The 24,836-nt window shown below is 39.1% G+C and overlaps 6 protein-coding genes across 6 annotated transcripts; 5 read left to right on the top strand and 1 right to left on the bottom strand.

Annotated features, from left to right (window-relative positions):
- The first annotated feature begins 495 nt into the window (after positions 1-495).
- tnxba (tenascin XBa) lies at positions 496-8,615 on the top strand. The gene is made up of 15 exons (XM_044358031.1): positions 496-613; positions 2,043-3,283; positions 3,417-3,548; positions 3,676-4,902; positions 5,007-5,129; positions 5,287-5,430; positions 5,533-5,652; positions 5,744-5,899; positions 6,696-6,808; positions 6,908-7,040; positions 7,167-7,318; positions 7,415-7,511; positions 7,601-7,762; positions 7,855-8,018; positions 8,105-8,615. Exons 2-15 carry the CDS (start codon positions 2,173-2,175, stop codon positions 8,201-8,203), a joined length of 3,933 nt encoding a protein of 1,310 aa, XP_044213966.1. The 5' UTR covers positions 496-613; positions 2,043-2,172; the 3' UTR covers positions 8,204-8,615.
- Positions 8,616-8,917: 302 nt separating this feature from the next.
- LOC122987679 (steroid 21-hydroxylase) lies at positions 8,918-13,061 on the top strand. Its single transcript, XM_044359684.1, has 12 exons — positions 8,918-9,035; positions 9,272-9,463; positions 9,614-9,703; positions 9,772-9,926; positions 10,094-10,189; positions 10,466-10,576; positions 10,688-10,774; positions 10,939-11,022; positions 11,259-11,372; positions 11,469-11,635; positions 12,516-12,619; positions 12,723-13,061. Exons 1-12 carry the CDS (start codon positions 8,918-8,920, stop codon positions 12,968-12,970), a joined length of 1,566 nt encoding a protein of 521 aa, XP_044215619.1. The 3' UTR covers positions 12,971-13,061.
- Positions 13,062-13,962: 901 nt separating this feature from the next.
- Positions 13,963-16,343, top strand: LOC122986657. The gene is made up of 8 exons (XM_044357948.1): positions 13,963-14,049; positions 14,394-14,678; positions 14,760-15,044; positions 15,119-15,403; positions 15,505-15,765; positions 15,878-15,982; positions 16,066-16,091; positions 16,191-16,343. The coding sequence occupies exons 1-8, from the start codon at positions 13,977-13,979 to the stop codon at positions 16,311-16,313; spliced, it is 1,443 nt and encodes a 480-aa protein (XP_044213883.1). The 5' UTR covers positions 13,963-13,976; the 3' UTR covers positions 16,314-16,343.
- A 90-nt stretch (positions 16,344-16,433) lies between these two features.
- On the bottom strand, positions 16,434-18,762 carry LOC122986659. The gene is made up of 8 exons (XM_044357949.1): positions 18,666-18,762; positions 17,998-18,324; positions 17,647-17,922; positions 17,507-17,563; positions 17,213-17,368; positions 17,061-17,117; positions 16,906-16,968; positions 16,434-16,814 (listed from the first exon to the last, which is right to left on the bottom strand). Exons 1-8 carry the CDS (start codon positions 18,733-18,735, stop codon positions 16,801-16,803), a joined length of 1,020 nt encoding a protein of 339 aa, XP_044213884.1. The 5' UTR covers positions 18,736-18,762; the 3' UTR covers positions 16,434-16,800.
- Positions 18,763-19,438: 676 nt separating this feature from the next.
- LOC122986660 (allograft inflammatory factor 1-like) lies at positions 19,439-21,391 on the top strand. The gene is made up of 6 exons (XM_044357950.1): positions 19,439-19,546; positions 19,713-19,774; positions 19,920-19,986; positions 20,084-20,125; positions 20,291-20,456; positions 20,841-21,391. The coding sequence occupies exons 1-6, from the start codon at positions 19,528-19,530 to the stop codon at positions 20,926-20,928; spliced, it is 444 nt and encodes a 147-aa protein (XP_044213885.1). The 5' UTR covers positions 19,439-19,527; the 3' UTR covers positions 20,929-21,391.
- A 235-nt stretch (positions 21,392-21,626) lies between these two features.
- LOC122987309 (casein kinase II subunit beta) lies at positions 21,627-24,453 on the top strand. Its single transcript, XM_044359115.1, has 7 exons — positions 21,627-21,729; positions 22,111-22,186; positions 23,187-23,289; positions 23,381-23,496; positions 23,584-23,659; positions 23,790-23,979; positions 24,163-24,453. The coding sequence occupies exons 2-7, from the start codon at positions 22,115-22,117 to the stop codon at positions 24,251-24,253; spliced, it is 648 nt and encodes a 215-aa protein (XP_044215050.1). The 5' UTR covers positions 21,627-21,729; positions 22,111-22,114; the 3' UTR covers positions 24,254-24,453.
- Positions 24,454-24,836: the final 383 nt, after the last annotated feature.

Genomic DNA, 24,836 nt, shown 5'->3' with positions numbered 1-24,836 from the left:
GAAGTCAAATTACAAAAAGCAGACACTGAAATACCTGTCATGAGCCATGCAAAGCTGAAACATGCAAGCAGTATGTTGAGCTATTTATGTGTTACATGACACTGTATTTTCAGGAGGGAAACTGCTATTTGAACATATTGACTAAAATCTAATCACATCAGATATTAGATTAAACACTAGATTTATTAAAACTGATTCATTATTTATATGTTGAACAAGAAACTCTGACTTATATTGTTAAACCTACCAGCAAGGTCAGTGGAAACACAAAAATATGTTTTCCTCATGTAACAAAATACAGGAAAGTATTTGATCATATTTAATACACAAATTTGTATGAAAATACCACTCTTTTTGTAAGTCCAGTACAAATATTTTCCATGGTGGTTGAGAGAGTGGGACCACTAGGGGTGGAGGAGAGAGAGGGGGTTGGAGGGGAGGGGGGTCCTTAAGTAGGAGCGGACTTTATCACTCTCCTCCTTTCTAGTGGCGGTCCTTTCTCTCACCTCTTTCCTTCCAGATCATACCCTGCAAGTCTATGTAAGCTTTTTCAATCAAATGGAGGGAGCAACACAAAGAAAGACATAAAGCCAAGAACAAAATCATTATTCTGGTAAGTTCATTTTTTTTGTTATCAGAGTGGCACTCATTTGAATGAATGGACTCCTCATTGATGTCTATTGATTATTGCAGTCAAGATTTGAAGTCAAGATTTTCAAGTACATGTGTAGAAAAAAGGATCATGTTGTTGTTTAATAAAGTATTTTAATTGCAGAAAAGAAAAGAAAACCCAAACTGTTGCATTGTGCTACTTTTTGTAAGATGTGAACGTGATATGCAATTGTTAGTGTGCACACATTTTCAACTTGATATTTGGGGGATATAGTTGTACTATAATTTAATATATCCAAGTTTAAATGATTTTTCACTCTAATAAAATTAATATAGTGATAGTATGACAATTGACATTTTAGAAGTAACGGTTGCCTACTTTAATGCAGCCAATTAATCAATTTATCCATGCATACCACATTTAAAACACTGGCTTGATGTGTAGTAAGGCATCTTAATGTGTTTACCTCCTGCATGATTTATTTGATTTTCTACAGATTAAAAGCCAAGGCTGGACATATTTCTATTAGTGGTTTTATGAGTTGTGGGTGCAGAGGATTATGTAACCTTCTGTAGAGTGAAAGACATACAGTGTCCCACAGTTCTATACAGTGAAGCTCTGTTAGCGCTCTGCGTCGTCTCTCCAGCGGACTCTCTAGACTTTCCGCTCAAGTCACCTTCTTCCTTCCTGTGCAAAACCAACTAATTTAGATTTTACTTGGTTTGGCAAGCCACTGAATTAACAGTTATGGCTGATTAGAACACTGCTGCATTTTTCAACTCATATTTGATTGATCTTCATTTTTACAAAAGTATATCAGTAAGAACAGTTTAAATAAAACATGTTTATAATATCATTTTTCATGAACATTTTGTTTCCTTGCAGTGATGCTCAGAGAAAATTGGATCATGAAAGTTCAATAAACAGTGACATATAAAATGAACAAGGTGAAGAATGAAGAATGTGTTGTAAGATCCAAATCCCAAAGAGCATCTTAGAATTGTTTTGATGTGCTCTTATCAATTATTGTGCTCAGTGAACCTTTCTAAATATCAGATCACAGCACATAACTTTAAGAGAACCTAAAGGTTTCACAAGGTCTTATGACTGAAAGGTCATCCGGCTGAGTTTGCAAAATGAATGGAAAAGTAAGTAATGCCTTCGTCACTGCTGTCATGTCAATTTTGAGGATGGCACTAAAAATGAAATTGTTCCAGTATCGCTTCTTAGTAAACTGTATAAAGTTGTACAACAGAGCATAAAAGTGTGAATGGAAACTTTGTGAATGAGAAGCTGGCCAGTGCTAAAGAAGAGCATGTATGCTCAGCAAAGCCCTTCTTGGGATTAAAAGTTATAAAATGACTTGGCATAAAGTCTCATGCATTAGACTTATTCATAATTCAGTTCTTTCATTTTTTTTTATTTCTAGGTAAGCCCTGGCAAAATCCTCTTTACAACTGGTTGCTGTAATATAAAGGAAGGAGTTCATCATCTTACAGTAACATACATACAGATCCTCCAAAGGCATTACCATCTCTGGCTACTGCTGCTGGCTCAAAATGTTGTTTACTCTAGGACTTATCCTCCTTCTTGCCCCTTTTCCCTCCTTTCAAACCACGACCAATGAGAGGAGAAACTCTACAGGAAGCGACATGACCAAACCAAATGCCGTTTTCATCCCTTCAAAACCAAAAACCAGCGTCGCTCTAGCCAAACAAACCATTCGCCCCTCCCTAAAGCCAAGCACAGTCAATCAGACAGTTTTACCCACTCCAGCTGCCAACCAAAAACCTCCAGCCAACCCTGCAGCAACCACCAAAAGCAAGCCAAGCCCAGCAGTAATTCAAACCACTCCATCGGCACCCGTAAAGATTACTGCAGTCAGTGGCACTGTGACCAACAAAGACAAGCACACAGCCTCAGTTAATCAGACTGTTGTAGCTAAATCTCCTTCAGTAAGCGCTGTGAAGACTACAAAAGACAAGCCTGCCCCCACTGGAGCTCTAAATGTTCAGTCAGCATCCACAAAGTCCGCTTCAGCCAGCAGTGCTAAAACTACCAAAGACAAAATCCAATCCTTGGTCAATCAAACTGTTTCAATGAAATCTCCTTCAACGAGTGATGGGAAGACTGCCAAAGACAAGTCTACCCCCACCATCGTTCAAAATATTCAGTCAACAGCCACGAAGTCTGTTCCTGCCAGTGGAGCTAAAACCATCAAAAACAAGCTCACAGCCTCCATCAATCAGACTGTTGCAGTTAAATCTCCCTCCATCAGTGATGTGAAGAACACCAAAGACAAGCCTGCCCCCGCAGTAGTTCAAACTGCCCTATCAACACCAGTGAAGGCTGCTACAGCTAGTGGTTCTGCAGCTGACAAAGATAAGGTCACAGCCTCTGCCAATCAGACCGCTGAAATCAAGGCTCCCACCAGCACCAAGGAAAAACCTGCCCCCGCACAACCAATCAAGGTGGTCATTACTGAAGACTGCGAGTCCAGCAAAACCAAGGAGCAGGAACTGAAGCTGAAGCCTGGCGCTCCTCTGGTGATGACGCACAAGATCAGTTTGTTGCCTGGTGGTTGCACCGGGAGCTGTGAGGCTGAGATGGCTGCACTGAAAGGACGCGTGGCCCGACTGGAGAGAGAGATGTCATCTCTGAAAGAGAAATGTATGATTTTCTTATGTCAATTCTGTAGTTTCATTCTACATATTTGGGAGTCTTCTGCTTTTTTCATTATACTTGACACAACTCATTAGAGATGTGGTTTTAAAGATTGTGATTCTTTTTTGTTGCTGCCCAGGTCCATGTTCTGCAAGTTGTCCAAATGATTGTAGTGGCAATGGGGAATGTGAGAAGGGGAAATGTGTCTGCCGAAAGGGATTTCTGGGTCCAGACTGCAGTAAGTGCGCCCAAGGAGCAGAGTGTAATAAAAGTAAGTGAGAGTCTGCACTGGTAGACATGGTGGCAGGGAAACAATTTTTTTAAGTGAGAGAAAATGTTGTTTATTTTCCCTTTGATAAATATGTCATTCATACCTTGATCCTACTACTCAATTTCAGAAGCTGCCAAAGGGAAGGTGAACAAAGACAGCAATGTCATCAAGGAAAACATGCAGGAAAAAAGCACCAAAGTAGAGCTCACACTCTTTGAGAAGAAGGACCAGAAGAAGGGGATTCAAGCCAAAGAGACTGAAGGCAAACCCAAAGTAGCCACTATTGCTAAAGCAGGTCTTGTTAAAACACAAGCAAAACTAGATACTTCTGTTAAGAAAATAACTCTAAAAGTTTCTCCAAGTGCCACGAAGACCATTCGCCCCACCATCGGTCAAGTTCTGTTGAAACATGAAGGAAGAAAGCAAGAGGAGGCCCGCAAAGGCAAAACTACGGTCCTGGCCTCTAAAAAGGTTCTCCAAAAAACTGAACTCAAGCTTGTTAAGGAGGGAACTGAGACCAAATCATTTCCTAAATCTGACCAACTGAAAGACGAACCTCAAACTAATATAACCCAGAGTAATGTAAAGAAATCTAATGGCACGGCTAGAATTGTGACCGTTCTCTCCAAGGTTTTGGCAACAAACAAAACCAGAGCAGGGAAGGAAAGCATTGAGCAGTCCACACTGGCTGAAAAGAATGTTACTCAATCCTCTGGACAAAAACACATCAAGAAGGTCAAAGTAGATGCTGTAAATGTACAGTCTGTTGATAACAAAAACACAGAAGCCAGTAAAATTGGAAAAGGAAAAGTTACACAGAAAAGTCAGTACGTAGTGAATTCAACCGTTACAGCAACTTCAGATGAGGCTCGAGCTCTGCAGAACAAAACGACTACCCATGTCTCTGGGGTGACCACCAGAAGGCTAGGAGGATCTGGATTAGGTTCTGTGAAGGTTGTGAACATTTCCTCCTACAGCTTCACTGTCACGTGGTCAGCACCACCAGGGATGTTCAAGAACTTCACTGTGATCAGGAGAGAGCCTCGAGCAGAGGGCGATGATGACGAACATGAGGAGTTTGAAGAGGAAGCTCTTGAAGAAGAAAAGGTCTCCACAGCTAAAAACACAACAGAGTTCCAGGTACACAGCGAGAGCACGAACATAACTGCCTTCTCTGGTAAAGCTGTTGGATCAAGAGGTAGAGCTGAGACCAAGAGGATCTCTATGGTGGTCCCTGGCAGCGTACGTTCCATTGAGTTCAGTAACCTTCGGGCAAACACACGTTACGTCCTACACATATATGGTACAGCTGCTGAGAGGAGATCAAAGATTCACAGAGTTATTGCAGCAACAGGTATTTAAAGCAGTACCACATTTATCATTTATGAGCAACACCTGCAGGATGAATTTGTGGATTTGTGAATAACAGAAGCAAATAAAAACTTCCTTTTTTCTCAGGTCCTGAGCCAGCCACAGAGATGGTTTTCAGCAATGTAACAGAGTCATCTATCACTGTGTCCTGGTCCAAACCAAAGACCACATTCACTGGCTTCAGGGTCACATGCACCCACGTTATCACAGGTCTGTCAAAAACTGCCTACATATTGCTTCACAGCTCAAAATGATTTTGCTTAAATCACAAATATTATGTTTCCCAGTAATCACAGTGTCAGTCAGTGTGGATATTTAATTAACTGAAGAATTTAAATGTTGTATTCGTCATGTGTCATCCTTCCAGGGGAGAGCCGGTCCATGAGCATTGACTCGAAGCAGTTGCATGTGGTTCTGTCCAACTTGTCTGCTGGAATCTCCTACATGATCACTGTAACCTCTACACATGGTAGAGCACAGAGTGACGCCCTCTCCTCCACCATCACCACAGGTACACAGTTAGTTAAGTTTAGTGTTGGGTACAGCTACACTTTTGCTGCCTTGGCATGTGAAAAAAAGAATAAACACAATATAAATTGTCTCTTGACTGCAGTACCTGCACCTCCAACACATCTTCAAGCCATCAATGTGACAGATACCAGAGCTGTGCTGCAATGGACACCCAGTCTAGGGAAAGTAGACCGCTTCATCATCAGCTATGAGTCCTCCAAGAGTGAGTACTAGATACATTATGCTACTGTTATGACTAATGACAAAGTGCTAATGACTATGCTAAGTGTTTTTAATTCTCTTTCTTGCCACAGCTCCTAATGTGACAGTGACAGTGATGCTGTCTGGAAACTCAGTGGAGCACCAGCTGAGAGGCCTGCAGAGAGGCACCCTGTACACAGTCAAAGTCCTGAGCCAGAAGGACAGTCTCCAGAGTACAGCCATCTCAACTACATTTACTACTGCGAATGGTGAGTAGAGGGGGAACCAGTAAAGTAAGATTGTGCTTGTTTACTTGGTTCCTGCTCTAAGAATTGAATTACCTGTTTGTGATGAGCAGCCCTCAGAGTCTACAGAGTTTAAAGGGGATGTATCATTCACATTTCCAGGTCTATATTTTTTATTCTGGAGCTCTATTGGAATATCTCTGCATGATTTACATTGATTTACTCCCTATTTATCTTATACTGGCCCTTTATGCAGCCCCTCAGTTCAGCCTCTGTCTGAAACAGGCTGTTTTAGCTCCCGTCTCTTTAAGGCCCCCTCCCGATGAGCCCACTCTGTTCTGATTGGGTAGCTTCAAGAAGCTGCCCCTCGGCAGACTTCCAGCGATTGCAGAGGCTATGTAAACAAACAGTAGTGGTAGGATTTCACTTCTTTTTTTCGTTCTTTACTCGAAATGGGAACTTCTCAAATACATCTGTACACATTTGAGCCAAAATCCGATCAGAAATATACAAGTGGACAACACAATCAGCCCATTCAACAACCTTAGCTATAATCTTAGCAAAAAGGCTATGAATCGGATGGCCATTTGTGGGCATGTGCAAACAATCTGACATCGTCACGAGAAGGAAATAGAGGTAATATTGCAAACGAAGTGTTCAGAACAGGCTAAAACCCTAGCTTTTGACTTGCAGAGAGCATTTTTACATATATTCACGTCAAGTTTTGCAACTTGAAAAATAACAGAGCATTACAAAAAGCATGACATGTCCCCTTTAAAGTGTGTAAAACTAAATGTTTTTGCATTTTTGTGTCCCTTAGTGGTTAAAGCCAGTGAGGTGGGTGCTCGCTCTGCACTGATAGTGTGGAAAACCTCCACTGTTGTTTATCACAGTTACAGAGTGATCTACCAGGTGGTAGGAGAAGAGACAAAAGTGAGCAACATTCCTTCATCATCGGCACTTACAAAGAGAGCCCCAACATTTAAAAAATTGCCGAGAATAACTCTGTGTGTGTTTATACATATACATTAGGAGTTGACCCTGGAACCCACCATCACAGAGTATAAGCTGACAGGGCTGTTGCCCATGTCACGCTATATTGTTCTGGTACAAGGCGAGAGAGACGGACACTACACACCTCTTGTCACCTCAGAATTCATCACAGGTAATGTACTTTAAGTAATGCAAACCTTAAGATGAACCCCTATATGAACCCCCTCCTATACCCGCTCTGTCATTATGCTATAAATATTAGTTTATCATTACTCCAATGCTTTTTCTCATCACTTAGGGAAAGTGCGTTTCCCTTTCCCCACTGAGTGCTCTCAGGAGCTGCTGAATGGAGCTCTGCAGTCAGGAGAGGTGGATATCTACCCCCAAGGGAGAGAGGGACAAGCAGTCAGAGTCTACTGTGACATGGAGACTGATGGAGGCGGCTGGACGGTGAGAAACACTGATGTCACTTGAAAGAAACTTTGCACTGAAGTAATGCCTGAATGCATTTAGACAGTAGCCAGTAACCTGTTGTGTGTTTTCTAGGTGTTCCAAAGGAGGATTAATGGTAAGACTGATTTCTACAGAACCTGGAGTGAATACAATGCTGGTTTTGGGAACCTCAGCGAGGAGTTCTGGCTTGGTACGTTGTCATCACATCCGCACCAAATATTATTCAATAAGTCAATCAGTAAATCTAAACTGTGCACTCTTCTTCCCTCTCACCATCAGGAAATGAGCTGCTGCACAACCTGACCAGTATCGGCCCTGTGAGTCTGAGAGTGGATATGCGATCTGGAAATGACACTGCTTATGCTCACTATGCCAACTTCTCCATTGATTCAGAGGAGAAGTATTATACCCTCACAGTGTCCGGCTACACAGGAACAGCAGGTGCAAATTTTGAAAACTGAATAAAAGCTGACTTGAACATGCAGCGAAAGCGTAACAATTCAGACCTCAATGTCATTGTATTTCTCTGTCAGGTGACTCTATGAGGTACCATAATGGTCGCCCGTTCTCAGCTCGGGACAAGGACCCTCATTCTTTGGGGATCCACTGCGCCAAGGCCTACATGGGAGGCTGGTGGTACAAGAACTGCTACAAGACCAACCTCAATGGTCTTTATGGCTCAAACAGTAATAATCAGGTACGATTAATCTCTACTGAACTGAACAGTTTTATCCTCTATGATACGGCACACTGACAGAAACTTTTCTGTTTGTTCTGATACAGGGAATAGTCTGGATAGACTGGAAAGGTAAAGACTCCTCCATTCCATTCACTGAGATGAAGTTCAGACCATCCAGGTTCTCTCCTGCAACTCATGGCTAAGGATACATCAGCCTCCATGTGCTGTCCACCCTGAAAATCTTACATCTGAGATTTGGAGCTCCAGAAATCCAGAAGAGAGTGGATCCCATTGTTGCTGCATGTCACGTTCCAACTAAAAATGCATGTGCAGTTGTTTTGAGAGCTGTAATAATGAGTGTGTTTCAATTCACCAGGATTTGTTCCAGTTTTGTTGTTGTGCTGTTTCTTTAGGAAAAGTACCATCAGAGCTGAGAAATGTTTTTATTGCAACTTTTTGTGTACTGTTCTACTGTTCTGTCTGACCCGTCCATTTCAACGCAATTTTGTTTTGACTCTAATACGCTTTTGTGCACCACCATGGTATGCCACCTCACTACTACTGTAATTAAATATGCACTGTCTCACTTCATTGGAATAAATGTGGCTAACGTGGGTCTGAAGTGTGGCTGTTTTCCTTTTGTAAAAGTGAAATTAAACATCCAAATCCTCTTTCTCTTTCTCTGCAAGATAAAGAAACGCAGGGGTGGATGTGTTATCATGCCCTTCAGCAAGTGTGTGTTGCTTTCATCTCATCATCAGAGATCTTGACCAAAAGAAATATTTAGACATCCTTGAGTTTAGTGAAACACCAACAGCATATCAAGCTTACGTGCTGAGAGGCTGATGAGACAGCTATAAATGGGATGAGTAGTGTGATAACCAGCTTTCTGAAGTGGGACAGCAACAAGACACAAAATGGCAATGGAAATATCAGTGATCAGTGTGGGAGCTGTACTTTTAGTTGTACTGCTGTTTCTGCTGATTTGCATATATGATCAAAGAGACAAATCCACACAAGGACATCACAAGGGAAGTAGGTCTACAGGTAACTATCTACTTGTTGTTTGTAGATTTATATTTGACCATGTAAGTTGTACAATCAATTATTTTAATTTCATGAAAATACAAATGTTCATAAATAGGACAGTTATCAAACACATTGGAAACTACTACAACACTTTTACTTTATTATGGATCTAATGGATTTCTATAATTTGTAATAACTCTCACTTTGTCTTGCCTTTGTCTTTTCTAACTCTATTTATCCAGTAGTTGAATCTAGACTTCCGCAGTATCTCTATCAGTTTCTTCCCTACTCCTCGTCTCCCTCCCTCCCAGGTCCTCCAAGCCTCTTCCTCATTGGCAATATGATGGAGCTGACACATGATCATCTACCAATTCACTTGACGAATCTGGCACAACGCTATGGAAACATTTACCGGCTTAAATGTGGAAACACTAGTAATCATCATGTTTTAAATTTATGGATTTTACGTAATTTTGTTATGTCACAAATCAAGCTAATGAACACTTTATTGTAGACAGTAGGGTTCAGATTGCCACCATACCAAAACCGAGTGAACATACAAATATATGTTGTGTTTTTTTCAGCCATGGTGGTACTTAATAGTAGTGAAGTCATAAGGGAAGCACTGGTGAAGAAATGGTCTGACTTTGCTGGGAGACCAATTTCATACACAGGTGAATATCTCAAACTTGTTTTGCAATGATAGTAATTATTGTGTGACACTTAAGTCTCTTTCTGACAGGAGATATTGTGTCTGGGGGAGGGCGCTCCATTTCTCTGGGAGACTATAGCGAGGAATGGAGGGCACATCGCCGTCTTGTCCACAGTGCCTTGCAGCGTTGCTGCCAGCAGTCTTTACATGCTGTGATTGAAAGACAAGCAGTGCACCTGCGAAAGGTACAGAACACAAGAAGATCAGATTGTGGACCAATTGTGCCTCACAAAAAAAAATATTGGTCTGTAATGAGATAGCAGAGATCCACGCAGCAAACCAAATGTTAGGGTATTACCAAAATGGTCTCATAAACAGATGAAGCATTTAAAAAGATCTATTTACTCTTTAGGTTTTGATGGACTATCAAGGCAGTGCTGTAGATCTCTCAGGGGATTTCACAGTGGCAGCAAGTAATGTGATCACCACTTTGGCTTTTGGAAAAGAAGTGAGTGTCTTTTCTCCCTCTGCTCAGTTTGTATCCTCTAAGGACATGAAAAGAGTATTGGAGAGAAAAAAAACTACTTTCCACAGCAGCTCTCCTTGCGTGATCATGGCAGTGCTTGGTTGCCTGTTTATGTTGGACACTGAGCAAGGTCACTGTTTATGTTGCCCTTTTTAGCAGCATGCATGAGATAAGTGCATTCATAATGTACTAATCTATTACTGGAGAGTGTATTTCATTGGTAAGATGCCTTAAACCATAAACCTGTGTGATTTTTAGTATGACAAGAGTTCTTCAGAACTGCAGCAGTTGCACAACTGTCTGAATGAGATCGTTGGTCTGTGGGGCTCTTCTTGGATTTCTGCTCTGGACTCCTTCCCACTGCTCCGAGTCAGTAAATATATAATATATACCATCCTGACTGTAGATCATAGGGTGTATAGACTAACAAGCATCTTTAGAATGGAAATTCACACATTATGTCATCTGTTCTTTTGAAAGAAATTACCCAATCCTGTGTTTGCCCGTCTCCTTAAAGAGGTGGCCAGGAGAGATGAAATTATAGGAAAACACCTCAACAACTACAAGGTCGGTTAAATCAAGTAATCACAATCCAAAAAATTATACATGACTGAATGTACCTGATTTTTTTTACTATAGTGTCAAAGAGAGAGGAAGAATGAGAAATCATATCAAATAAAGTAATACGATAGCCACCTTTCACATTCAAGTTTGCTTTGTTACCTATACAGTCACAAGACACGAAAACTGAAGACGCCATCACAGGCTCACTCCTCCAGGGCCTTGACAAACATCACAACACAGAACATGGAGCGGTAAGTAATATAATACTGATTACCAGAGGAGATCAGTTTGTTAAACTTATGTGGAGCAGCATATGAATTGGATTTGGATGTGTATGTTTTATCTTCTTTATTTTAACAGATACGATTTTTTTCTCTAATGGAGCTGAAATTTTGAGAAATATGAATCGTCCTGAAACTACAACTGGAAATTTATAATAATTAGTACTGGTGTACTGAAGGACATGTCTTCATGCCTTTGTCCTCAGCTCCTGACAGATACTCACGTTCACATGGCCACTGTGGACCTTCTCATTGGGGGAACAGAGACAACTGCGGCCTGGCTGAACTGGACTGTAGCTTTCCTCTTGCACAGACCAGAGGCATGACACATCATCATAAAAATACCATAAAACATTACATTTACCGTCCTTGATGTTTATCTCAGTGTCTCTCTCCTCTCTTACTTCAATCTTCAGGTGCAGACAAGGGTGTATGAGGAGTTGTGTACAGTATTAGAGGGACAAGACCCCAAGTACAGTGACAGACATAAACTTCCTGTCTTGTGTGCTCTGATCAGTGAAGTGCTCAGACTCAGGCCAGTTGCCCCACTGGCGGTGCCACACAGAGCCATCAGAGACAGCAGGTCAGTGACTGGTTATGATTGACAGCATTTAAATGACAGGAGTTCAGACATCACTTGGGCTTTGTTGCATGTTAATATAATACAGACCACCTGACAGATCTGACACAGACCATCTCAGAAGACGCATATTTCACTCTACATTAATGTAAAAACCTGGCAGGGGATTTGAACATGGATATAACAATTATTTAAAATATAAATAAATAGAAAAAAAAGCTAACAAAAAGTAAACAGTTAGCATAGGATCCAGGCTGAACTGTGAACTATCCAGAATTATCCCTCTTTATAATACCTCTTTATAATACTGGATTATTGCAAATCAACAACTGAAAAAAAAATTAAATTTAGAAAAAAAATAGAAAATAAATAAATGTATAGATAAAAGTGGCAAAATTGCTAAAAATCTTTCATTTTTATGACAGAAAATCTTTTGAATTTTAAAAAAAAATGGAGCTGGAACTGAAACTAAATACTACACAACAATTATACAGTATATACAGATATATTGCTATATTAAATATATCCTGGGTGCTGTTCAGTGGTGGAAGAAGTACTCAGATGCTTTACTTAAGTAAGAGTAGAAATACCGCAATGTAATTTACATTCAATTTCAAGTAAAAGTTCTACATTCAAAATTGTATGGAAAAAATCTTAATCTGCGTAGTAACCAGTAACCAAGTGGTTACAAGAAGTAAAAAGTGCAATATTGGCCTAAATGTAGGGGAGTTGCATAAAATATAAAGTAGCATGAAATGAAAAATACTGATTTTTTGTTGTTTGTCGCTGTTTGGATCTACCAATAGAGTGTTTGTGCCTAAGAAAAATCACAACATATTACCTAATGACACTGCTTTAACTTGGCACATTTTACTGTGTTCAGTATTGCAGGTTATTTCATCCCTAAAAACACAGTCATCATTCCAAATCTTTTTGGCGCACACCATGACCCTGGAGTTTGGACTGACCCATACAGCTTCAAACCAGGTACTGCTCCAACTGTTGGGTAAAGTGCATTCCTTTCACTTGGCTCAGCAGATCTCAAATAAAGTAGCAACTCTCTCTCTCTCTCTCTCTCTCTCTCTTTCAGAGCGCTTTCTGGAAGGAGGGGGAGGCTGCACCCGTGCCCTGATGCCTTTCGGAGGGGGGGCTCGGCTCTGCCTGGGGGAGTCTATTGCCAAAATGGAGCTCTTTCTGTTCACTGCGTACTTGCTGAGAGATTTCCAGTTCATCCCTCCTGAGGATGAGGCCTCTCTGCCCAACCTGAGAGGAGTTGCTAGTGTTGTGCTCAAGATCAACTCCTTCAAAGTTATAGCACGTCCAAGACCGGTGGCCTGATTCCTAAACTAAAGAGGGTGTAATGCTTAATTGTTGCTCAAACATTGTGCTTTTGTGTGTAAATGAATAATCTTTAAGTTTTTACATGTAAAAACAGTTACTGAACACTCACATGTATATTTCTCATCAATACTTCTTCCTATTTGCATATACTGTAAATATTGAATATCATGATTAAAATGATGCATTGATGGTAAATAATAATAACTGAATTCATTGCAATTATTTATTTGCTTATTAAATTATTACATTTCTTTACTAAACTAAAGCTATAAATATTATGTATAATATTTGGTTCTCCTATAGTAAGGAAAAGCATTGTTAGAGCTTGTGTTAATTATAAACTTTTATACATGAAAATAAAACATATAGTAATAATTACATTTTGGCCTCAATGTCATGGAGACATGACATGGGAGATGGGAAATTACAAGAATGCACACATACTTCTCTCATAATGAAAAATGAGGAGCACTCAGAAGGAACTTAAAAAAAATGAATGTTGTTCAAATGTAAATCAAATCAATCACCTGGGGCTTGCACAATTTACTGGAAACTGAAACTGGTCAAGTACTAAAATAGAGGGATATCTGTCATTCAGTCTGGCAGCACCACCCAGTGGGCAAATGCTGACTGTATTGAGGGGTTGCTGAAAATGGAACAACTTGGAACAACTTGGATGAACATTCCTCATCACTGCGTTGGACATATGTTTTGGATGATCATGATCATTTTGCACATCTGAAATAGGAAACGGAAAGAAAAATGTTGCATGAAAACACACACAATGGACAGTACACATGAGGTATTATCTTATATACATAGTGGTCACAGTTGTGAATAAAAGGGTCAGGGTAGAGCTCTGTGTTTGAGGGGAAGAACATGGGCAACTTATATGGGCTGGTCTTAAACTAAATGTGAGTTGCCATTTCCGGTGAAATGTGTGTAAAAAGACTTCTGCAACTGAAAGGATTTAGCAATAAGCAAGAAAATCGTCTATGAGAGGATGAGTTCCTTTTCATTGTTAGGACTCTATGTCCTTTCTTTTACACTGACAGCAGCTGGACTTCAGTCATCTGGTAATTATGAAAATATATTACATATACTATTACCTGTTGAATATTTATGTTTGGATATGGCTTAACTCTGCTCTGTCTGACTTTTTCTAACTGGTGAGGTACTGTTGAAAATCAGTTTTATACTCCAGTATTAATTTATCCAAATGTTTACTTACAATATTAAACTACTAAATAGAACAACGCATTGAACTAAACTGTAAAAACTATATATATATTTCAGTATATCAGTATATTTCAGTATATTTCAGTAACTTTATTGACTCACTTTTCAGTTCTATCTGATCAAGCTCACTTCCTTAAATGTGTTTGAAAGTTTAATGTTTCTTTTTCATCCTCCCCAACAGATGGTCAGTTGGTCATGTTTGCCTTACTAGCAGATAATGTTATTTTGCCATGTGGTATACCCTCCATTAAATCCTGCAGTTCTACTAACTGGAACATGATTGGAGAGTTTAGATCAGTTACTGAGGTGGTGAAGGAGGGAAAGGTGACACGTCCAAACGCCCACAGGCTAATCCTGCTGAGGGACTGCTCTCTACAGATAAATCACCTGGTTAACAATGACGCACGACTTTACACTTGTGAGAGTGGATCATTCAATTCAAGCGTTTCACTTAAGATTCTCAAACGTAAGTACCTCAAAACATTCTTTAATAACAGTTAATAACAACTTCACAGAGGTCACATGATTTTTTTTCCTCATCCACCAGTTATAGAGAATCCAACTCCTGAGGAGGATAAAATAGAACTTCACTGTTTCCTCGACACGTATAAAGGACATATCCCTTTAAATGACAAAGACATACACATCAAATGGAGTGCTGAGGATAATACACCGATAAGTGGAAATAGATTTCACATTGAAAATCCGTCTAATTCCTTCTCTAAATTGATCATCAGTAAAAAAACGACAGATCATCATCGAAAATGGAAATGCCAAGTAACTCAGAATGACGAAGTTAAAGCCACTATCAGTTACACAACAACAGTAAAAGGTACTAAGCTGTAAATCAAGTGTACATTTGGGTTAATATGTGCAAATTCTAACTGAGTGCTCCCTTTCCCCCAGATGGTATAGAGGAAGTCTTTGCTGCAGTGGGTGAGTCAGTGTCATTCACTTGTACCAACACTTCCTCTCTAGGAGTGGATGGCAGAGTGGAGTGGGCTGTGGGTGAGAGGCCGTTGACAGCTGATACCTCACCTGAGAAGGGCCAAATAAAGGCTTTTCATGTGAATAAAGACTCATCACTGTTCATTAGCGAAGTGAGTGCTTTGTATTCTGGGGTCTATCAGTGTTCAGTGTCCACTGGTGAGCAGACGGTGTTGAACAAAATCAAACTACACACCCTGGATGGTGAGTATTAAAATCCTCTATACAGATGCCAAAACAGAGAATGCATTGTGTTACATTTACTGTGTTACATCTATAAAAACATCTCATGTTTGTCTCAACAGTTACCTCAAAGTACGGGCCAGGAGGAGATAATCTCACCTTGACTTGTGTGCTTACGTGTGCTCAAAAATGTGAAAACGACTTCAATTTAACTTGGTGTGGAAGCAGCCAGAATGGCCTGCAGAGCAGTTTAATGAATGTCAGTAACACCTTAATATCCACACTATTCCTGCCAGTTCTTCCAGTGAGATCAGTTGAAATAGCCTGCTGTGTGCATAGAGAGGGTGCTGTGATGCTATCAAAGACATGGCGCCCTGTTAACCGTACGTATGCATCACGCTGTTACCTTTTTACCTAAATAAAATGTACACATGAGAAAATGCAATGTGTTGCTGAGTAAACTGAGGTGAAATGATAATGATCTCTTATCCACAGCTCTGCAAACACCTGCATGGTTTGCCCTTCCTCTAGGCCTCCTGATGTGTGCAGCTGCTGGAGGACTCTACATGTACATGAAGAGGAAGCACAACAAGGATGCAGGTACTGAATCTGGTTGAGGAACCACACAACTGACCCACAAATGCTTTTGAAAGTCTTGACGAGAATGTTTTCTGTATTTGCAGGAGCTGAACCGTCGAGCATTGAAATGGTAATAATAAAACACCTCAGAGACAAAAATAATGGTGTTGAGAATAACGGTTTAATTTTTGATTTGTGTAATGTAATTTGTCATTTTTCCTCTTCACAGACTCATGTTTATGAGAGCATTCAGGATGAAAATAATGAGGAACTGCTCCCACCAAGACAACCCAGAAGAGAAGCACCCAACAACACTGACAGTTTCTATGATTTATTACAGGCTGTAAACTAGCACTAAATAAACATTTAATTATTTTCTCCATTTCATCATTAATGACTATTAAATTCTATCATGAATACACAAAAATCTGCTTCTTTTTTTTTTTTTTTTTTTTTAAATTGTTTCTCTAACATTCTCAGTTCTTTATGAGTCATCATAGCACATATATTAATTCATATTGGACTATTGATTTTATTGAAACATTAAATTCTAAACACATTTGATTTAAAATATACAGATTATTAGATATATTAATGAAAACAGGGTAATAAGGCAGAGTCTTTTCAACAGTCTAAGGAAAACAGATGACAACATTTTCCATGTTGCTCAACATGAGTCAGCAAAGTCACTGTTACTATTCTTAGCAAAACTTTACAGGTTTTTAGATGTTACATGTTTTTACATGATGCATAAATGTAAGAATAAAAGTCATTTACACAGTAGAATAAATGCTTTAATTTTATGAAGAATATCTTCTTTTTCTTGAGAAGAATGAAAATTACTTGTAGGTCACTGCAATAAAGGAGATAAAATAGTTACTTGACTATTTGTGAATATGATGAGAATGATAAACTATGATATTTATAGTAGTTGTACAACTTACATGTGAACATGCTCTCATCCAGACATTGTTGGTACGTGCTGTTGACAGACAGGTTTATATGATCTGTGAGATACAGAAGTTAAAAAGTTGTCATCGGTGAACAAAGCAGGAGGGCTAGGCAAAAGAGGCTATTAAAAGAAAAATGTGCTTCTCACCCTCTGAGATCATATCATCCACAGTCTCATAAGTGTCATCAGACTGAATAGGAGCATCTAAAAAACAATAACAAGAGAACTATGCTATAGGTTACGATTACACTTCATTATTCTTAATTTCAAAACTGAAAGTGCTTCTAGGCAGATCACACCTGCTTGGTGCCTCTGTGTTTGCTGCGTGACTCTCTGGATGTTAAATCTGCAGTAAACGAACAGTCCTATCAGTGCAGCAGTTACGGCTATCACAGTGATGACTGAAGCCACGACTGCATTAAATGGTCCACTGCTCTCCTCCTTCATGGATTTCCCTACAATTTCAATAGTTGTCAGTGCAGGAAGTAATTATTTGAACGTTGACCTTAAAGATGAATCTAACAATGATCATCACAATTGACAGATGATTACTGATGCAATTGAATTAGCATATTACATATTTTTAAACAGACCTTGTACAGTCATTGTTGTAGTAACTGGAACCGTTGTGGCCGTGACCACATCTTCCACTTATTAAAGGAAATAAAAAAGGACACAAATGAGTTATATTGCCATTTCTCGCTAGTGATAATACAATAGTTTAAAGTCTTACCCTGGACTTGAAGGTTGATGTCAAAGCAGCGCTGAGTTTGACCAAGCATGTATGTGCATCTGTACCAACGACTGTCACTTTCACTCACAGACTGGATAGATAATGAGCTCTCATTGATCTCAACCCTGTTCAAGAAGAGAGGTACAGGGTTGCCACCTTTCAGCATTGCCCAGGAGATGTTCAGAGGTCTTTGTTGTCCTGATGTTATGTTCACTGGGCAGATCAGGTTAGCAGTTGTATTGGGTGCTGCCTTCACTGCTTTATGAGTTTTGCAGTCTAAAAGAAGAGAGATTAACAATGTTTAAGTGGGATTCATTTGTAAAAGAGCAAGAATAAGAAATGAAATGTTACCTTTTACTTTTAAAGAAATGTTTTTGACCAGAATACAATCCCAGCCTTTCCAGATTTCACAACTGTACAGCCCCTCATCAGATTTTTGCAGTTTGGTCAGAAGAAGAGACATTTGTCCATTTCCATCAGCTTCCCATTTTACACGATCAGCATCCTGGAATTTGGATGTTTTAGGCCTGGTGAGGATAACCTTCATCTGCCTGGGATGTGTTACTTGCTTTGTCCATTTGACTCTGTAGCAGTTCTTTGGATCTATCACACTTGAATTAAAACATGGGAGAAGTGCATCTTCTTCTTGAGAAGCTGACACAGTCACTGGTGAGCTGTCTTTAAAATGACCAGAAATTAAGATTATGATCAGTTTAAGAATAAGAACCAAAGTGCAAACTGTATAAATAGGGTGTTTAGATGGTGTGCAGTTAAGCATTTGATGTAAGAACCAAATGTAAGACAGATAAGTCCAAATTTCTAAATAGATAGCTGAAATATATATATATTTTTAAAATCACATCATTTATCAAATATACAGTCCAATCACAGTAAGCTGGGAAACACTAAATACTCCTTTGTTCTACTAAGTATTTAAAAAATTATATGCGTCAAATACATCAGTACTGTTCATTTAATTGATTGACTCTGGTAAAGAAATTATTCAATGGCCTACTCACCTTTGCACTCTATGACGAATAACAAAACTAATAACTGGAGAACCTGAAGATAAAAACGTGCCATTTTCATGTAGAATGTAGCGGAGTGGAGGGACAAAAAAAATTATTCTCATCTAGACTCCTCTGTCTCCACCTATTCTCAGTTCTCTAAGTCATTTACAAGTCTCATTTTGAAACTAATTGTACAGTTTTTTCTATTTACCTGATTGTATCACCAACACTGCCACCATGTGGTAAGATCTAAACACTACAGTGAGCTGGACTTCGGCCATAAAACCAAATATTACAGTCAAGTTATTTATTACATTTGGATGGGGAAACTGAAAAAGCAGCTCCTCCCTCGTCACCACCACTGAGGTGCCCTTGAGCAAGACCTTTAATCCCCAACTGCTCCAGAGAATGTAACGTAATGAAAATGATTTTCACCCAGTAACATGCATTTTTCTATGTTTCAAGAACAAGTTCTCCTTCTTGCAGTATTCTTCCTTCCTTAATTAAAATGTCAACTTTAAACTGCAGATACATCACTTTTCCACATGGACTGTATCAAAGCTTATATATTTGAATGAACTCATCATGACCATTGCAGAGCAAATATCCTATATGCAAATATCTTTTTATTGGGCAATACAGCAATGTTTTTTTACTGCCCTGTCTTGTGAAATTCAGATGTGAATTTCATGATTTACATCCTCCAATTGACCCTGTTTGCTGCAACCTTAAATATTACACAGGAACATAACTTATGCTAAATGAAACTTTGTCACTCCACTTCCTCTTGTGGCTCTATTAACAGAAGTGCCACCAGAGACTTTCACACACTGAGTGCAGCGTTCACAGTCCCACAGCACTGTGCACAGAAATGGACAAGACTGTACAAGGTTAGTTTGACTTTTTTCTGCTATGTCTATTTGTCATTTATCTATCTTTATATTGTCTTATAGCTCATTTAATCACTGTAGTTAATAAAATGTTGTATTTTGTATTCATTGAATGTGTGATTTGTAAGACATCTGTGTATTGGTTGTTGTTGTTTGTTCCTCACAGGCGGTAAAGCTTATGGCCTTCTCAAGTCTCAACAGGAAGAAAAACTGAACTCTATCAATGAAGTAAGTTGAACTGGTGATTGATATGTTAAGCTCACAAGACAGATCAGTGGTATTTGAAATCTGTTTTTCTCTATATAAACTACACCTAAAATAATAATCACAAAATGTCTGTTTTGTTTGGATCATTTCCTTATCACTCCTTTAGGCTTTTCTCTCAGATCCCCAATATGCAGAAGAGGAAGACCTTGCCTCAAAGCTTGAAATGTTTAAAAGTAAGAATTTAAGGGCTACCAATCACTCCACATTACAATATTTAACAATTAACTATACATTTTTGGATTGGAATTAAACTATTTTCTTGTATTACAGAGAAGTACATGGAGTTTGATCTTAACGACAAAGGAGAGATAGGTAACCGGTCTTACAGCCCTACAGCATTTTTAGCTACAGAGTGAAACTGTTGCTTTGAGTAGTGACTCTTATCAAAGATGTCTTGACAGATTATTGTACATTTCTTATTTTCTTTTTTTCTCTGAACTATATTTTTTTCTTTTTTTTTTCTTTTTTCTTTTTTAGACATAATGGGGTTAAAACGAATGCTGGAGAAACTTGGGTTGGCCAAGACTCACTTAGAGCTGAAAAAGATGATGTCAGAGGTGGTTGGAGGGACATCAAAAGAAACCATCAGCTACAATGACTTCCTGAATATGATGCTGGGGAAAAGAAATGCAATTCTAAAACTGTGAGTATGATATACTGTGCATAGTCCAGTATAATTTCAGACAAATGGGGAAGACCTAAAATTGTGTCACATGAAGATTAGGATTAAGGGGAGATTAATATAAACCCCCAAATTATTATTATTTGCCTAAAAATGCTTAATTTGTGGTTATGTTGACAGCCTTAGTAAAAAGAAGAAAAAAAAACATGATCAAAATTTAAGTGTGGTACCAAAATCCACCTGTCTCTGAATTCTTGAAACAGAAGGCGCTAATGTAGACTCCTTTTGAAACTCAAAACAGAAGTACCTCATATTTGTCCGGTGATGTTTCTGTGATGCAAATGCAATGTCTATAGCTTATAAAGCCTTTATAATACAGCTCATGTGTCCCTTTCTTCATTTAAGGATCCTGATGTTCGAAGGCATGGGGAAGGAGCAGGATGAGAAAAGTACTGGACCACCTGGTCGCAAAACCTTTTCAGACCTGCCCTGATTGATCTTTACAGCCCAGCTGGGATTGTTTGTGACTGTTCCTTCTTTCTTATGTAAACATAAATTGAATTCTTTAAATTTCATACCTAACAGATTGTAAAATGTGCATATTATCATAAGTAACGATATACATAAAATGTTTGTGCATTTTGTCTTGTGTGATTATGACTACAGAACAGATGTTCCACAGTATTATATGCAACTATATGCTTTGCATCGTATAGTCTACTTACTCTATGTTGTTTTAGCTGCTTAGTTGATGATGTGTGATGTATGAAATTTACATGCGACTGGCCATTATCATGCTAGACAAAATATTGCAACACAAAATATATGTATAAATGTATGCCAACATTTTGCATCATAATACTAAGGCTAACATTCGAACACAACATTTAAAAAGAACAATCACAAATTCTATATATTTATAGTTGTCTTGTAAATTAATAAAACAGTGAATGGAATTAAAATGTATTGTGTCCTTTTTCTAACTAAAATAGGTTTACAGCCACAGTTTACATCATGTCTTTAGCTGCAGTCGTCTACCTCAAAGACCCACCCCTACTCTGCCTCTGATTGGCTCTGACGCTGATGTTTTAACCGAAATCTAACCAATCATGCTCCTCATGCTTAAATCTAACCAATCTAATCAACGAAGGCAACGAGTACTAGCCAATCAGAGGCAGAGTAGGGCGGGTCTTGGCGGAATGCGGGTGGGAAAAAAATAAGGCTGTCATCCAGGGAGCGAGGAACTTACACTTGCCAAGCTTTCTAGTTGATGTATTAGCAAATATAGGTAAAGGTGAGTAAAAGCGACTTTCTGTAAACTGCCATGGGTACACAGGAGACAATACCTACAAATACATATTGCAGTTACAATGATTAATTTCCCTATTAGCTGTAATGTAGCAACGCTCGCAAGAAAGCTAGCGTGTGAATCAGGTGCTAACGCTAACTGTAGTTAACAGCTAGCAGGTTACAGACACATAAGGTAGCTTTATAGATTATTTAAAAAACAAAATAGATATTCTCTTTAAAGTTCGACATATATATTTTATTTTGTTATTGCTGTGGTGAGAGAAACTGTCACATATGTGCTTGTAAAGTTTCCAATATTTGAACTGCCGGTTTGTAGCTGTTAGCCAACCAGTGAGGATGTAAAATGACTGTTTTGGTTTGACAGGAGGATGAGCAGCTCAGAGGAGGTGTCCTGGATATCCTGGTTCTGTGGACTGAGAGGGAATGAGTTCTTCTGTGAGGTTAGTCCGCTGGATATTTTTTAAACCTTAATTATAAGTGAAAAGTTAAAAATGTCCACGTAACCTGAGGAAAAACTACAAGAACTGTGCTTTTTCTTTCAATTTTCATCCTGTCAGATGTGCACACCTTGTAATAAGTTGTAGTTGTGTGCCTTTCACAGACTGTTTGACCCTTTGCCCTTTTACAGGACATACAGCCGAATAAAGTCAAACACTATAAGAAAAGCTTATTCCCCTCAGGCTGCATGCTGCCTCATATCTACATTTTATTTTAATTAAAACAGATTATTGCAATCTGGTTTTGATGCACCCATGCACTTTTGATGTTTTGATGTTTTTTATCTCAATGTTTTTGTGCCCTGATCCAGGAGAAACAATGTGTCATCTGAACTGTACTGTTGAAATGAGGAATGAATATTCTTGGACTTCAACTTTCAGTATTACATAACATGTTGCTCTTTTACGGCCCTTTACTGGTGATGGCCTAAATTGCACATCTCTTCTCTAGTGCACCATGCCAAAAGCACGTTTTAATTTTGATGGACTTGCATTGAAGTTCACACTGCCGTGTGTACACTTAAAGCAGAAAACCTAAATCACACACAGGTCATCCTTGTTCTAGTGGTAAATAATTATCTGAGTCATTTCGTGGTCTCACATTTAGACGCATTTAGAGGTGCTCACGGCAGCCACCTCCCTGTGGTCTCTGCTACTGAACTGTACCACTGGAGTGCATGAGGCCTTCTCACTCAAAAAGCACCTTAGAGTGACAAGTGAAAGGGAAAACACTGTCTGTTCAATCTTGGCATTAGCATGTAAGGTTAACACTCACCAAATCCAATTCTAATTTTAGCTACTTGCTTTCTTCATTGGCAGCATCTAAGTAATCCTTCTAAGCTCTTGCGTAATGCTTCCGCATCAGTGCACTGTAGCAATTTGCTGTCGCAACAGTAATTGATGGCATTAATCGCCATTCATTGTCTGGAATCGTGTGTTACAGGTTGATGAGGACTACATACAGGACAAGTTTAACCTGACAGGTTTGAATGAGCAGGTGCCTCACTATCGCCAGGCTCTGGACATGATTCTCGACTTAGAGCCAGGTGAGAATATCTAGAAAGTTAGCAGTTCCCAGAGGAGATCAGATACAGAAATGTCAGTGATTTAACTGCCTGAATTGGTTTCATTTGACAGATGAGGAACTTGAAGATAACCCCAACCAGAGTGACTTGATAGAGCAGGCAGCAGAGATGCTCTACGGACTTATACATGCACGCTACATCCTGACAAACAGAGGCATTGCACAGATGGTACACTATTACTAAACTAAACTTCAAATTCTTTCATGCTCCATGACCAGAATCAATACTAATTTCTAAATTTGTTGATCTCCCTAGTTGGAAAAGTATCAACAAGGGGATTTTGGGTATTGCCCCAGAGTCTATTGTGAAAATCAGCCAATGCTTCCTATTGGTAAGTCTGACTTTTCACATTTTTCACATTAAACAAATCCTCCTTTACATAAGAACCAGGCTGCACCTGTGACCTTTGTCAGTGGCTGTGACAACATACTCCCATATCACGTATCTCTTGTCTGTTGTAGGTTTGTCAGACATCCCTGGAGAGGCAATGGTGAAGCTTTATTGCCCAAAATGCATGGATGTGTACACCCCTAAATCCTCCAGACACCACCACACAGATGGAGCCTATTTTGGGACAGGGTTCCCCCACATGCTGTTCATGGTGCACCCAGAGTATCGTCCGAAGCGGCCAGCCAACCAGTTTGTTCCGAGGTGTGTTTGACTTGACACTTTTTTTTTTTTATATAGTTTGTTTTGGTATCTGTACTGAAAACCAGGTATGGCTTTGGCACTAGTATCAAAAGATTTCACACCATATCCAGCTGTTGACCTCAGAAAATTAAAAAGAGCATTCTTTGTGTTCAGGAACTGATTGTTTTTCATGGCTTCTTTCAGGTTATATGGTTTCAAAATTCACCCGATGGCCTATCAACTCCAACTTCAGGCTGCATCAAGTTTCAAGAGCCCAGTCAAGGCAATTCGCTAGAACTCAGCTCTGACAAAGATGGTGGACTCAAAAGACTTTGTTGTTTACTACTTATTTTAAGCAATGGATTATGTTCCCTGTACAGTTCTCCAAACCCACATCTGTGTTTATGGACACTCAGATCCAGCCATTTAGAGAAGCACTGTTACAGTTGAGCAAATTAGCTTGTTTTCTGTATTAAACATGTTATTCCTAAAGGATCGGTCTCCTGAAACGGTGTTTGACCTTAACTGATGTCAATCCATGTATTCATATTATAGCATTGTTTCTCTTAAACAGAAAAATGGCTTTAATTGTAATGATAATAATGAGGTGTATTTTGCTCTGTGGCTTAATTCCAGGTGACTGAATGTAACAGGAAAACTTGCCACCAGCCCCAGACAGGTTTGCCTTATCAGTGATGTGGTCTGTTAATACTTTTTAAAGTAAACATCAAATCACTTTGACATGTGCTGCAGAACAGATGGTGGAATGTGCTTTTGAGTTTCAAGCTGAAGGATTTCATTTGATGTGTGTAAATGCAATCAGGTGCTATTTCCAAGAAACAACGAATACTTTATTTTAAGTAGAAAGTTAAAACTTA

Source organism: Thunnus albacares, chromosome 8 (genome assembly GCF_914725855.1).
Source record: "Thunnus albacares chromosome 8, fThuAlb1.1, whole genome shotgun sequence".
Taxonomy (NCBI): domain Eukaryota; kingdom Metazoa; phylum Chordata; class Actinopteri; order Scombriformes; family Scombridae; genus Thunnus; species Thunnus albacares.
The sequence above is the reverse complement of the archived record's forward strand: the minus strand, read 5'-3'. Positions and strand labels throughout refer to the sequence as shown.

Bases quoted from the DNA above. Each gene is read 5' to 3' on its own strand.
- tnxba (XM_044358031.1), top strand. From the start codon at position 2,173: ATGTTGTTTACTCTAGGACTTATCCTCCTTCTTGCCCCTTTTCCCTCC. The intron at 5,130-5,286 runs GTCTGTCAAAAA...TCATCCTTCCAG, and splicing joins ATGCACCCACGTTATCACAG to GGGAGAGCCGGTCCATGAGC. The intron at 8,019-8,104 runs GTACGATTAATC...GTTCTGATACAG, and splicing joins GCTCAAACAGTAATAATCAG to GGAATAGTCTGGATAGACTG.
- LOC122987679 (XM_044359684.1), top strand. From the start codon at position 8,918: ATGGCAATGGAAATATCAGTGATCAGTGTGGGAGCTGTACTTTTAGTT. The intron at 9,464-9,613 runs GTAATCATCATG...TGTTTTTTTCAG, and splicing joins GCTTAAATGTGGAAACACTA to CCATGGTGGTACTTAATAGT. The intron at 10,190-10,465 runs GTGAGTGTCTTT...TGTGATTTTTAG, and splicing joins CTTTGGCTTTTGGAAAAGAA to TATGACAAGAGTTCTTCAGA.
- LOC122986657 (XM_044357948.1), top strand. From the start codon at position 13,977: ATGAGTTCCTTTTCATTGTTAGGACTCTATGTCCTTTCTTTTACACTG. The intron at 14,050-14,393 runs GTAATTATGAAA...CCTCCCCAACAG, and splicing joins AGCTGGACTTCAGTCATCTG to ATGGTCAGTTGGTCATGTTT. The intron at 16,092-16,190 runs GTAATAATAAAA...TCCTCTTCACAG, and splicing joins AACCGTCGAGCATTGAAATG to ACTCATGTTTATGAGAGCAT.
- LOC122986659 (XM_044357949.1), bottom strand. From the start codon at position 18,735: ATGAAAATGGCACGTTTTTATCTTCAGGTTCTCCAGTTATTAGTTTTG. The intron at 17,564-17,646 runs GTAAGACTTTAA...TCCTTTAATAAG, and splicing joins CATCAACCTTCAAGTCCAGG to TGGAAGATGTGGTCACGGCC. The intron at 17,369-17,506 runs GTCTGTTTAAAA...TTGAAATTGTAG, and splicing joins TACAACAATGACTGTACAAG to GGAAATCCATGAAGGAGGAG.
- LOC122986660 (XM_044357950.1), top strand. The intron at 19,775-19,919 runs GTAAGTTGAACT...TCACTCCTTTAG, and splicing joins AACTGAACTCTATCAATGAA to GCTTTTCTCTCAGATCCCCA. The intron at 20,457-20,840 runs GTGAGTATGATA...TCTTCATTTAAG, and splicing joins AGAAATGCAATTCTAAAACT to GATCCTGATGTTCGAAGGCA.
- LOC122987309 (XM_044359115.1), top strand. From the start codon at position 22,115: ATGAGCAGCTCAGAGGAGGTGTCCTGGATATCCTGGTTCTGTGGACTG. The intron at 23,290-23,380 runs GTGAGAATATCT...TTCATTTGACAG, and splicing joins GATTCTCGACTTAGAGCCAG to ATGAGGAACTTGAAGATAAC. The intron at 23,497-23,583 runs GTACACTATTAC...TGATCTCCCTAG, and splicing joins ACAGAGGCATTGCACAGATG to TTGGAAAAGTATCAACAAGG.